At 34.3% G+C, this 14,057-nt stretch overlaps 1 protein-coding gene across 4 annotated transcripts in view; it reads right to left on the bottom strand.

The window, feature by feature from the left end:
- The window catches only part of LOC131426185 (uncharacterized), a 135,371-nt gene that overhangs the window by 49,895 nt on the left and 71,419 nt on the right, over window positions 1-14,057 (bottom strand). For all 4 annotated transcript variants that reach the window (XM_058588714.1, XM_058588715.1, XM_058588716.1 and 1 more), the window contains 2 exons: window positions 6,124-6,425; window positions 5,689-6,040 (listed from right to left, as the gene is read on the bottom strand). In XM_058588714.1, coding sequence (XP_058444697.1) covers window positions 5,689-6,040; window positions 6,124-6,425 — 654 coding nt within the window. The remainder of the gene's footprint in view (window positions 1-5,688; window positions 6,041-6,123; window positions 6,426-14,057) is intronic.

Below are 14,057 nucleotides of genomic sequence, written 5' to 3'. Positions count from 1 at the left end.
TTTGCTGATTGTTTCTACTCGGTTTGAAGATCGGTACGTCAGTGGGCAGTGGGTTTATGGAGGTAACACAAACAATCGCACCGCAGGCGTAAGTTGCATCAATAGAGCTGAATTTAGTTGGGTTATTGATGTTACTCAGGCTCTGTAATGGACACTAGATGGGTATTATGCATTGTGTCTTTCGAGGATTTTTTTCTGTGGAGGAGTGACTTCGGAATATTGTTCATCTCGAAGATTTGGGTATCTAATAGTCAAACTAGTAGTATTATTAGATTTTCATTTCAAAGGGAACTTGTTTGAAATGCAATATTTAACAAATACAAAGTTTCAGGTTCGAGTCCAGTCTCTGCCGTTATTTTTTTGCAAATAATCAGCTCTGCTATGCGTCTCACAAGTTTTTTTTCCAATCTGTTTTCTCGACAAACTGCAGCAAACGAGACAACAACAAAATCTCAACATCTGACGGCGAAACGGAGAGTCAAAATAGGCTTACGATGCGACGTGTTGTGATTGCTGGTGGAGAAGTTTCCAAAGAGATATGACTATAATTCAGGGGTTCCCAAAGTGGTCGATATAGACCCCTTGGGGTCGATATCCTTTTTGCGGGGGTCAACCTAAACGAAAATTGACCATGGGAGTCGACGAGGTCTAGAAATCGACCCCCTATTGGATGTTGTTATAAGTTGTTATTTGAAATATACATGCTAAAAAAGTGGAGTTTATTTGACCATCCGCAAAAATTGGTAAGTATTCTACATCAATATTGAAAAAGCAAGAAATAAAATTTTCAAAGGAATTTGTTAATGGGGATCTAAGGCCTAAGTTAATTTTAGTAATAATAACTGCGTGGCGCCCGAGCACAGTGGAACATGCTCGATTCTGACTTCTGTACAATTAGACTGTTCCTTCTGGTTTTTCACATGCAGGATAGTTTAATTGACAAAACGATTACTCCGAATAGAAGCTAGCTGCGGGTTCGAATCCCGTTTCTGCGGTAGCTTTTTCGCAGTTTTCAATTTCATAGTTGTATTCGGAAGTCTTTCTTCCAATTTTTCATTTACTTTTACTCTGAGATTAACCTTTTTGGTCGTTCATCGGGACAGATTTGTGAAGTTGAATCTGTTCTGGTTATCTTTAAAATGTCCTTAGAAATCATCACGAGTAATGTATTATCTGATATTTGCGATTAAATTAATATGAATTTGTCATAAAATAATTCCGACGATTATTTTTCCCAATAAACGTCTTTGTTTTTCTATGAGTACTCATTTGTTTGGGTTTCTTGTTTTCTTTTCCGCTTAGACATTGCAAATAACTTTAAAAATACTACAAGATTATATCAGATTTCAAACAATTTCGGAACTTGAAAGGTGTCTCGGTTAGTTGTTGCTAAAGACTGTCCAAGAAAGTATGGACGCACTTTGATTTCGCTGTAAATAATTCACAAATAGAATATTATTCTCAACATTTGCTACTTAGCCATTGTAGACTAGCTGGCCTGTGTCTTCGTTAATGCCCAAAATTCCTCAATTGGTCGAAATTGTGGGCAATTTGGTGGATTCATGTCTTTTGGGACGAAAGTGACATTTTTGGTAGTATACCATTCTACCGTTGATTTCGAGTAGTGGCAAGAAACAAGATCTGGCCAAAAGACAACAGGATCCTTGTGGCTTCGAATCATGGGTAGAAGTCGTTTTTGTAAACATTCCTTGATGTATATTTCGCTGCTCATTGAAGCAGTGGTGATGAAGGGTTTCGAAATCTTACCGCAGCTACAAATTGCTTGCCAGACCATAGCTTTCTTACCAAATTTTTCGACTTTAATCGATGTCTCGGACTGGTTTAACACTTGCCCTTCTCGCACCGTATAATATTGTGGTCCCGGCAAGGATTTGTAATCGAGTTTCACGTAGGTTTCGTCGTCCATGATTATGCAGTTCAAATTTCCAGCAAGAATCGTATTGTACAGCTTTCGAACCCTCGGCCTGATCGATGCCTCTTGTTTCGGACTACTTTTTGGTTGTTTTTGCTTCTTATAGGTTCGAAGATTCAAACGTTCTTTAGCACGAAGAACATTTGACTTCGAAGTGCCCACTTTTTTGGCCACATCCCGAACTGAAATCTCCTTCTTTTGCTCGCACGCCTTCAGTATACGTTTATCCAACTGGGGGTTAGCAGGATCTTTTTTTCGACCCGTTTTCGGTTTATCCTCAAAGGTTCCATTTTTTCTATCTTTCTCAGTGACAGTCCGCGTTCTGTGCACCATTTGTACACAATTTTGTTTTTTGTTTTGCTGATAGTCCACGTTCTGCTGATAGTCCACGCATTTCGAAACAAACTAATGAAAACGAATAAACAACTGCACAAGTGGTTAGAGAAGAGTGTAAACAACAGGACGCAGCCATAAAAATGGACAGATTCTGAACCATTGCGAAATGGCAGCGGTTTTTTGGTTGAGTCCATACTTTCTGGGACAGTTTTTAGGTTTTACCCGTGTATGGCAGCAAAGGATACCTAATAGTAGCTTTCAAACGAGTCGTAAATCTTTCGAAATCGAGTTAGGCATCTCCGAGAAATTTCGAAGTAATAAAAAATATTGAGATTTGTCGGTTACGTCACATATGAGATTTCATCTGCCATAACCCTTCCAAACTTGATCAATGACTACATTGTAGCTTTTAAATAAGCCGAAGTTTATCGAAATTCGTTGAGTCATCTTTGAGAAAATTTAGCCGGTCAAAAATATGCGGTTGGTCGGTTACGTCACTTATACCATTATATCTCCGGAACCGTACGTGTCAGTTGAACTTCGAACTTGATCAATAGTTTCATATATAATTTCAAACGAGCCTACGTTGGTTGAAATCGGTCACGCCATCTTTGAAAAAATTGAGCGCAAAAAAAAATTTTAAAATGTGCATACAGAGACATTTTTCCGATCTCATATAGTTGAGTCGAATGGTATATAACACTATGGGTTTTCGAGGCTTTGTTAGAAGTTCGTTATTCCCAGCAATTCTATTACCAAAAACAAATCACGGTCTTCCAAAATATCCTATTCGAAATCATTCAGAATTTTGTTGGATTATGGCGAACTGTTGCACTGTCACAGTTGTAACAAGACGAGTCATAAAAAAAAAATAGTCGCCTGCACTTCATACAAACTAGTTGTTTGTAACTAAAACTTCTAGACTACTTTGCGATTTTAAAAATTCATCTCGGATGTTCCTATGTTCTGTATTTTTTCTTCTTCTGAAATAGTCTTAACATTAAAATTCTCTAAAATCTCATGCTTGCGAGCTAACAATACTCGGTTCGAGTCTCAGCCGCTACCAATATATTTGTTTGGTAATTCAGTGATTTTGCAATCAGTTAATTTTTATATCAAATTACAACAAATAATTAGAAGAAATAGTGATATTCCTTCTATAAATAAGAAAGAAATAGCTTCCATGTGAAGGGTGATTTTTCTACTGGAATCTTCTTGGCAACACTTTTTTTGACAGAACACGTGTTTCATTGTCAAATTGGTTCAGTTTGGTCTATAATTTAATCACGAATCGTCGTTTGGTCTATAATTTAATCATGAATGGACGCTGGCAAAATTTGAGGAAGATCCTTTCTTAATCGAAAAATTGTGCTCAGTGGCGAAGCTCATTTATGGTTGAATGGATACGTCAAAAAGCAAAATCTGGAGTGAAGACCGGCCAGAAGCATTGAAAGAGCTGCCAATGTATCCCAAAAAAGTCACTGTTTGGTGTGGATTGTGGGCCGGTGGCATTCCAAAAGATTTCATCAATTTTCTTAAATTTTTTTTTGAAACTTTTATTTTATACCTCTTAAAAAATCACCCTTTCATAGCTCCATTTGTATAGGTTTATTCGAATGATACAGTTTACCCGAAACCAATTGAATTGAATTTTCACATCCAACCCAAGACGGTCGACCGCTTACGGTCGGAACGACAGGAACGAAAAAAAAACAATATAGTGTCGTAAACAACTTAGACGATAGCGAAATGAGCAAAATTCGACAGTTGACTCAAGAACTTGAAACGTTGCCTAAGGCGAAAAAGTACCTCGATCTGAAATAAGTGCATTTGCTACAACTGAATAAAGTTAATAGTGTGGCATACATTAAATTCTATAAGACGTGAGGTGCAATTTAATTCGCTAACAACAAAAACAATGAGTCATATGTGTAAAACGTAGAAAACTTAAGTTTTGCTAGTAAATGCGTGGAAAACATAGAGCTTTACTAAAGAAACTCAAGCTATGTTTTATTCATACGGTCGAATGTGTGCTATTTGAAGCAAGGAAACAAAAGGCTGGTGGGTAATGTCACAGACATAACTGGAGAGCGTGAATAAGAATAAAACTGACAAGCCTTCCGAAAATAGATGATCGTTCATATTAGTTGATTGTGTGAATTTTGCAACTTTTATTACTTCGCTTCCAAAATTGTAAAGGTTTAGTCTATACTGAAAAATGACTTAGTGACGACTAACATATTCTACCATACAATCAAATATCACGAAACAGTTTTTTTGTAGATTTAGATAGTAGAACTAAACTTCACATAATTCTTTGAGAATATTTTGATGGTTCAAACAAAAAACCGATTTGCGGAATGAATTCAATGTTGACAAGTGTTGAGTCTTTTTTGCCATCATTTAATTTAATTTTTGAATTCTGGAACTGGATTTAGGAACTAAATTCGAAATCTGGAATCCAGATCAAGAAATCAGGTCATAAGTTTAGTTCTAAAATTATAGAACTGGACTCATTTTCAGAATCATTTAGTTCTAGAATTATTAAATAAGCTCATTTGCAGAATTCAGATTACGAATTTAGTTCTTCAACTGAATTCTAAACTTGAAGACCAGACCCTAATGAAGGAACTGAATCCCGTTTCGAATTTATTTCCAGTATGCAGGTTTAGAATTCTGAAACTGAATTTAGGAATGGAATTTTGGTTAAGTTATTAATACTAAAATTCAGATTCGGAGTTCAGATCGAACACCTAGTTCCAGAATCCAGATCGAAAATTGAAATACTAAATCAGAATTCTGGATTCGATTCCCGAACATAAATTAAGAAACTAAATTCAGTTCCAAAACCAATTAAGTCAACAAAACAGTTTTAGAATCAGGAATTAGGATTCAGTTCCAGAGTTTATGTTTTCAATTCTTAACCGGATAATCTAGAACTCAATTTTGAAACTGCAGTCTGAAAATAAATTCTAAACCTGAAATTAAGTTCAGAGTTCAGATGGATCAGAACCCAGGTTCTGAGTTTAGTCTTTCTAGAGTTTATCCAAAAATTCAGTTCCCTGCTACTATCGGTTGAAGGTAACCGATTGCCACGACGGCACCTACAGGAAAAGCGAATTCAAACATTTCAATCAAGGTCCAGTTGTTGATGAATCAGATACAGAAAATCAAAAAACAATTTGCTGAAATTTTTATAATATCAGCGAAAATCAGAAAAATCTAATACCAACTGCAAAGATCGTCGTTAACAGTGCGAACGTAACTTTAAGCTCATTTTATACTGAGCTCTACTTGCTATTCGCTATAAAATGAGCAACTTTTCAGCACGTTACGGAAGCGAAAGCATTCTCTTTTCTCTTTAGAGACTCAAAAGCAAGATGGAAAAGCTTACATTCACGACTGTTCAAAAAGCTTACCTTCACTTCTGTTCATCGATCCGCTACGTTTCACGTATTTGCCACCGTTGGAGGCGCTGCTGCTGGTACCGTTGATGGCGGCGCCACCATGCGGCAGGGAGTGCCGCTGGGCGAGCTTCGTTCGCTCGTGGGTATCTTCCGGGGAGCAAACGCTTTCGTACGCGTTATCGTTACGCGATGACGCCAGGCTCAGCTCAAGGCTCGACTGATGATGGCTGGCGGTTTTGGCATTGGCTTTGCTCAGGTTTGTCGTTTTGTAGCTGATCGCAGCGTCGTATCGGTGTTTGGCGTTTTGCTGTTCGTACATGTTGTTCCGCTTGTTGATCAGCATCTGCTCTTTGTTGCTTACGGTCTGTTGGGTGCAAAAATAAAACGAGCCGAAACAATCAGTTAATTGTTGATCATTTCTATTATCGAAAGTAGCGTGAAACATACCTGATTGGTTAGTTGCATAATGATGTCGTTGCTGCGATTCGAACTGGCGCTAGCCGATCGAGAATGAGAACCGCTGTCTCGCGATCGGCTTCGACCAGCTCCGTTCCGTGTTTTTGTGCCGTAGCGTGCTTCCTCACGGACCAGATATATGTCCTCGTAATCGTGATCGTTCGTTGATTTCGGAACGTTTCGTTTCACTTCCGGAGGCTTCCGCTGGGCACTGGAATTGGAAGAGGACACGGAGAGATCCTCGTCGGAACCGCTGGCTGCACCGCTGCTACTTGAGTGGACTTCCACTTGAACTGATGAGGGAAATGGTGAAAAAAGAATGTTATGAGTTTAAAGTATTAGTTCTAAAGAATCGACATAAGATACATATGTGTGAAAATGAGTATTTAAGATCCGAAAACTAAGACACGGAATGAGAGAACCAGTTAAAATTATAAAATCAAGAAATCAGTAACGGGATAATAGAGTTATCGTGACTAGATTCCATACTTAAAACCAGAATTTTGTAGTCTGAGTATCGCAATTTGTCATTTATAAATAAATAATCGTCCAGTGAGGTTTGAGATTTCAGTTCACATTTTCAAATATCTAACAATAAAATAGAATAAAAAAATTGAAACTGATTATCGAAAGGTGATAAGTTCAACAGGAAAATATTTTTTTTTTTAATATGAAACAAGCTGTTGGAAAACATTTATAAACTGAAGCAACAAAGTGATTGAACAAAGAAAAGTAACAAGACTGAAGAACCAAAGAAAATTTGAGAACTATAGGCACTGAAAAGACTACAAAGACTAAAAACACTCAAACGATTTACAATACTAGAAGAGACTATAGAGAGTAAAAGCTAGTAGACACTATAGGATTAAAAATTATATATAGTCTGAAACTGAGAATACCACTATGAATGAAACAACTGAAAACTCAAATTAGCTGAAAGACATTAGAAAATAAAAACTAAAAGATTGAAAGACTAACTACTAAATACACAAAAAAAAGAAAATACTAAAAAATAAAATAATCAACAACACTACAAATATGAACAGAGAAATCTAATACACATTTTAAATATTTCGAAAGATTACACCAAATTTCGACGTTTCATGCATTTCTAAAAAATTTTAAATAAAAAAATAAGTCCCAGAGTCGACTTGTTTTAAACAACTTTTTTGTTGACAGTCGGTGTTGAACAGTCGTTCGCACCGCACGCGTATAGCTCTTGGCTCCTGGAATTTTTTTCTGGCTACCTAGAGTTTCATTGATTCAAGGCTTCAGTCTTTTTCAAGGCTACCTGAATCACTAACTAAGTGACTAAGTGATACAAAGAGTGATATTAGAGTGACTAAGTGATACAAAGAGTGATATTAGAGTGACTAAGAAATTAATCAGCCTTTTTTAAGGCTAGCTAGGAGTCTAATCGAAGACTAATTTAGCCTAGTTAATTTAATTTAAAATTTCATTAATTTCAAAAATGCCTGCGTCCAACCGGAAAGGCAACAAGCCTAAGGCTAAAAATAATTCAATACGGAATAAATCACAATCCGTTATTCAACATTTTTCTAATAACATTCACGATCTTATAGAATCTGAATGTAAAAATAAAAGACAACGGACGGATTTCCCTTCCGTTGATCCTATGCCGTCTAACAATATTTACGAGATTCTTCCTGAATCCGATTGTAGCGACATAGAAGAAAATTCTTCAAAAATTCCCAAAATGGACGCTTGTCGTTCTGGGAAGAAACATCAATCTATGCCACCAGTGACGGTGATGATTTCCGACTTCAAAGCATTCCGTACTGAGCTTTCTACTTTTCTCCCGGAAGTAAAAGTCTCATTTCAAATCGGACGAAGAGGAGAATGTCGAGTCTTGGTGGATGGATTGGAAGATTACGAACGTCTTATTCGATATTTGTCCGAAAAACTTCATAAATTTTATTCATATGATATAAAATCAGACAGACCCTTCAAGGCTGTCTTGAAAGGATTATCAAATGATCAAAGTATTGATGAAATTAAAAATGAACTAAAAGAATTGCTTGGTTTTGCCCCTTCCCAAGTAATACTTATGAAAAAAAGAGCGAATGGTACTTCTAAACCACGCTCTGGAATTTCCCATGAACTTTACCTAATACACTTCAATCGAAGTGATGTAAACAATTTGAAAACTTTAGAAAAAGTACGTTTCATTTCCCACATTAAAATTCATTGGGAACATTATAAACGGCATAATCGTATTGCTAACTTAACGCAATGTCGTCGTTGCCAAGGCTTCGGTCATGGAACCAAAAATTGTCATATGGATATACGGTGTTTGAATTGTGGTAAATCGCATTCGAAAGACGTTTGTTCAATGAATGAAACCACTGATAAATTTTCATGTTCAAATTGCAATGGAAATCATAAATCCAATTATTTGAAATGTCCTGTCAGGGAAAAAATTTTAAACGCTCGTTCGCTTAGACAACAAGTCAAATCAACGACCTTAAATTTACAGAATATACCTGAAAATTCTTCTAAGGCACCTGCCAATTCGTCTTCTAACGAAAACAATTTATTGACAGGTAGATCGACCTCGTCATCATCTTCTTCTAATGTCAGTTATGCTGGTATATTAGGTAGAAATCTATCTCCTATTTCTTCTAATGTAAATAATCAAAACACAGGACCGCCTTGCAGTTCTTCTTCTAACGAAAACAATTTATTAATAGGTAGACCGGCCAAATCATCTTCTTCTAATGGCAGTCTACCTACAAATATTCCTTCAATGCCATTCGCTTCTTTAAATGAAGTCGATTTAGGCGATATAACTGAAAATAAAATGATCTACCTACAAGATCAACTTTTTCAAATGATCATCCAAATGAATTCGACTTCATCACTTTTTGAAGCATTTCAAATCGGATGGAAATTTGCAAATAATATTATAATGAATTTAAAATTTAACAGTGATGTTAAATAATTATTTGAATATTTTAAATTGGAATGCTCGATCTTTGAAATCGAATGAAGATGAATTTTATAATTTTCTCAAAGTTCACAAAATTCATATTGCCATTGTGACAGAAACTTTTCTTAAACCAAATGTAAAATTGAAAAGTAATCCACATTATGTGGTTCATCGATTTGACAGGTTTACTGGAATTGGTGGTGGAGTTGCCATTTTTGTCCAACGGCAAATTAAACATCGAATTTTACCTTCTTTCAATACTAAAGTTATTGAAAGCTTGGGAATCGAAGTTGAAACCATTCATGGAATTTATTTCATCGCTGGAGCATATTTGCCATTCCAATGCACCGGCGAACAATTAAATTTCTTTAAAGGCGATTTGCAAAAACTTACAAGATATCGATCGAAATTTTTCGTAATAGGGGACTTAAATGCTAAGCATGTCCAGTGGAATTGTAGGCAAAATAACAGTAATGGTAAAATACTTCATAATCAACTCTCAGCTGGTTACTTTACAGTTCTTCATCCCAGTAATCCTACTTGTTTCTCTTCCGTGAAAAACCCGTCTACAATTGATCTGGCTCTAACAGATCAAAGTCACATTTGTAGTGAACCGATTACTCATGCTGATTTTGACTCAGATCATCTTCCTGTAACATTCAGACTTTCCAACGAAGCTATAATTAATCCAATTAGTTCTATTTTCAACTATCATAGAGCTAATTGGTTGGATTACAGATCTCACATTGAAAATCATGTGGATCATGAAACTATTTTAGAAAATTCTGCGGATATCGACACAGCAATTGATAATTTGAATCATTATATTATCGAAGCTAGAAATCTTTCAGTTCCCAAAGCTCAAACTAAATTAAATTCTCCTATCATCGATGACAATCTTCAACTGCTCATTCGGTTGAAGAATGTTCGTCGACGACAATATCAACGTTCTCGTGATCCTGCTATGAAAAACATAGTTAAGGATTTACAAAAAGAAATTAAACATAGATTTACTCTTTTGCGAAATGAAAATTTCGCTAAAGAAGTTGAACAAATTAAACCATATTCTAAACCTTTCTGGAAACTTTCTAAGGTTCTTAAGAAACCTCAGAAACCAATTCCTGCTCTCAAGGAAGGAAATCAAATACTTCTTACAAATGGTGAAAAAGCTCAAAAACTTGCTCAGCAGTTCGAGAGTGTCCACAATTTTAATTTAAACGTTGTGAGTCCTATTGAAAATGAAGTCTCACTGAAGTATGATCATATTTCAACCCAAGTGTTATCACACGATGACATTATTGAGACGAATTTTGATGAAATTAAATCAATTATTAGGAAACTCAAAAACATGAAGGCTCCTGGTAATGATGGAATTTTTAATATTCTTATTAAAAATCTTCCCGATGTTGCCTTGAGACTCCTGGTTAAAATTTTCAACAAGTGTTTTTCATTAGCTTACTTCCCAAAAAGATGGAAAAACGCTAAAGTAATTCCTATCCTAAAACCTGATAAAAACCCAGCAGAAACATCAAGTTATCGCCCAATTAGTTTACTTTCTTCTATCAGTAAACTTTTTGAAAAAATTATCTTGTTAAGAATGATGACTCATATAAATGAGAATTCAATTTTTTTACCAGAGCAGTTTGGATTTCGTCATGAACATTCAACTACTCATCAACTTGTCAGAGTAACGAACATGATAAAATCAAATAAATCTTCTGGGTTATCCACTGGAGTTGCTTTTCTAGACATAGAAAAAGCATTCGACAGTGTTTGGCACAAAGGTTTAATAGCAAAAATGTCTGATTTCCAGTTTCCTATTTATTTGATCAAAATGATTCAAAATTATTTAACTGATCGTACTCTTCAGGTTAGCTATCAGAATTGTAAATCTGAATTGCTACCCGTACGAGCCGGTGTTCCGCAGGGTTCGAGTGTAGCTCCAATCTTGTATAATATTTTCACTTCTGATCTTCCAAATCTACCCGTTGGTTGTCAGAAATCGCTATTCTGTGACGACACAAGTCTGTTAGCCACAGGTAGAAATCTAAGAGTGATCTGCAGTCGCCTACAAAGAAGTTTAAATATTTTCAGTGATTATCTGTCAAAATGGAAAATTAAACCAAATGCAGCAAAAACGCAATTAATTATCTTTCCTCACAAGCCAAGAGCTTCTTTTCTAAAACCAAACAATAATCACATTCTCAAATTGAATGGCTTGGAATTGACATGGTCTGATCAAGCTAAATACTTAGGTTTAACGTATGACAAAAAACTCACTTTCAAGGATCACATTGAAGGAATCCAGGCAAAGTGTAATAAATATATTAAATGTTTATATCCTCTTATAAACAGAAATTCTAAGCTCTGTCTAAAAAACAAATTGTTAATTTATAAACAAATTTTCAGACCAGCCATGCTTTATGCGGTACCAATTTGGTCAAGCTGTTGTTCCACCAGGAAGAAAACGCTTCAAAGGATTCAGAATAAAATTCTGAAAATGATTCTGAAGCGTCCTCCCTGGTTTAGTACAAATGAGTTACACAGACTCACAAATATAGAACCATTAGATGTAATGTCACATAATATTATAAGCAAATTCCGACAAAAATCGATGCAATCTTCAATTGAATCGATTCGCTCTCTGTATTAGTTAGTAAGTTAGTATATAAGTTCCTTTTCCCCATTACACAATACAAGCAGGTTTAGAATTTTCCCTACACAAAAATCTCAGAATTGCGGAAGCAAATGATGTCTTCATGGTAATAACCAAATCATACATATATAACAGGGCTGAAAAGTCACCACTTGTGGCTGAACACCCAATTTAAATCTTAATAATTTAATTTTAACTCATATTCCAATAAATAGTTATTAAAAAAAAAAAAAAAAAAAAACTTTTTTGTTGAGATAACATTTCATCTCGATGTTGCAGAGGCCAAAAATATTGAAAAGATTAAATGTAATAAAAACACAAAATTCACTAAATCGACTAGAAAAAAAAACTGTGAAATATGACAAGAAAAGATTCTAGGTGAAAATTTAGAATATCTTTAGACAGGGTTGAAAAGGTTCTCTGTAAAGAATGAAATGCATGACATCGGTTTCGCGAGCAAAAAAAAAAACAAAAATGTCTGCAAAAAATCATGATTTTAAAAAGTCTGCAAAAAAGTCAGTAGCAAAAATCTACAGACCTTGCATCTCTGATTAGACCCAACAAAACGACTAGAAAGACCGAGTGGGCTAGTTAAGAAAATGAGAAGACAAAATAGAACCTAAACTAAACCTCAAATTGACTGAAAAAAATAACAGATAGTCTAAAAATACTAAAAAGTCTAAAAAAGAGAAGCGAATGAATAAAATTAAAAGAATTAATCGTTCTAAGACCAAAAAACCAAATAATACAAAAAATTCCCGAGAGACAAAAAAAAAAATAAAAGGTTAAGAAGAAACAAAAAATTTAACAAAATAACAGATTGAAACTAATGAGATCAGAAATACTAAAAGGGCTGAAGAAACTAAAAAGACAAACAATACTAAGAACACTAAAATCATAAGATTAAAAAAACAACACCAAACGAGTGTTAAAAAGATTTAAAATATTGAAAAGATTTAAGAGAATAAAATGAACAAAAATTATTAAAAAAGCCAACAAAATAACAAACTAAGAAAAGACTAAATTAAACGATCAAAAGACTCCAAAAATTAAGACAACAAAGTAACTAAAAGAATAAGGAAGACCAAATAAAACAAAAAGATTGTAATGTCTAAAATAACTAACACGATTAAAAAGACTGGCATTTTGGCTGAATATATTAACTTGATCTAAACAATCGAACACGACTGAACAAACAATACTCAAAGGGATAAAAATACTACTAGACTAGTAAGGCTAAAAGCACTCAGGAAACCCAAAAAAGTTTCTGTGCCCTAGGCACATAATATGGCTAGCCTTTAATAGATAGAAAAGAGTTACGAGGCTGAAAAACTAAATAGGAAGAAAACGATTAAAATAATAGGACTTAATATACTGAAAGGACTGAATCACTAAAAAGGCTCGAAGAAGTCTAAAGAGATTAAGAGTTATGGAAAAATTATAACTGTTAAAATAAACTAGAAAACACTAAGACTAAAAAAATGTCAAAGATTGAACGTAATAAAAAGACAAAAATGACTAAAATGACTAAACAAAATATGACTCAAAAAGATGCTAGGGAAAAATTTCAAATATTTTTAGGTGGTTTAGAAAAAGTTTCCTGCAATGATTGATGCATGAAATTGGGTTAAGTTAACAAAAATATCTGCGAGAATCATTAAATCTTGAACTGATAAAACAGGAAGTCTAAAAATACTGATAAACCCATCAAAGAGAACCAAAAAAATCAGATATACTAAAAACCTAAAAATATATTAAAAAGGCAGAATAAAACTTAAAAGACTATGAAATAAAAAAATATTACAAAAACAACAACGACTTCAAAACTAATATGTCTAAAACAACTAAAAAGAGAAAAGACCAATTAGACGAAAGATACTAAAAAGATTAAAGAGAATAATACTAAAAAAATGACTAGAAAAACTAGAACGACTAAAAAACAAGCAAAATTAAACAAAGTATTGAAAAAAATTAGGGGAATAAAAATTAACAAAAATTAATGAAAAGATTAGAACAAACTGAAAAAAGACTAAAAAGGCAAAAAATTCAAAGACAAAACTACTGTAAAAACTAAATAAGCTAAAAACAGAAAAAAATACTAAGAAAAATATTAGTTTGAACTGAAAAGACTTTAATAAATGGAAACAAAACATCAAGACTAGAAGTACTACTTAGACGAAATTAACGAAAATAAGAAGACCAAATAGACTAAGCCGACTTAAAGACTGCAAATGCTAACAAGATTGAATATGCTCAATAGATCAAACTTTCTAAAATGATTGCACAAACTAACAATATACAAAGGAATAAACAAATTTC

The sequence above is a fragment of the Malaya genurostris genome, chromosome 1 (assembly GCF_030247185.1).
Source record: "Malaya genurostris strain Urasoe2022 chromosome 1, Malgen_1.1, whole genome shotgun sequence".
Lineage (NCBI taxonomy): Eukaryota > Metazoa > Arthropoda > Insecta > Diptera > Culicidae > Malaya > Malaya genurostris.
The sequence above is the reverse complement of the archived record's forward strand: the minus strand, read 5'-3'. Positions and strand labels throughout refer to the sequence as shown.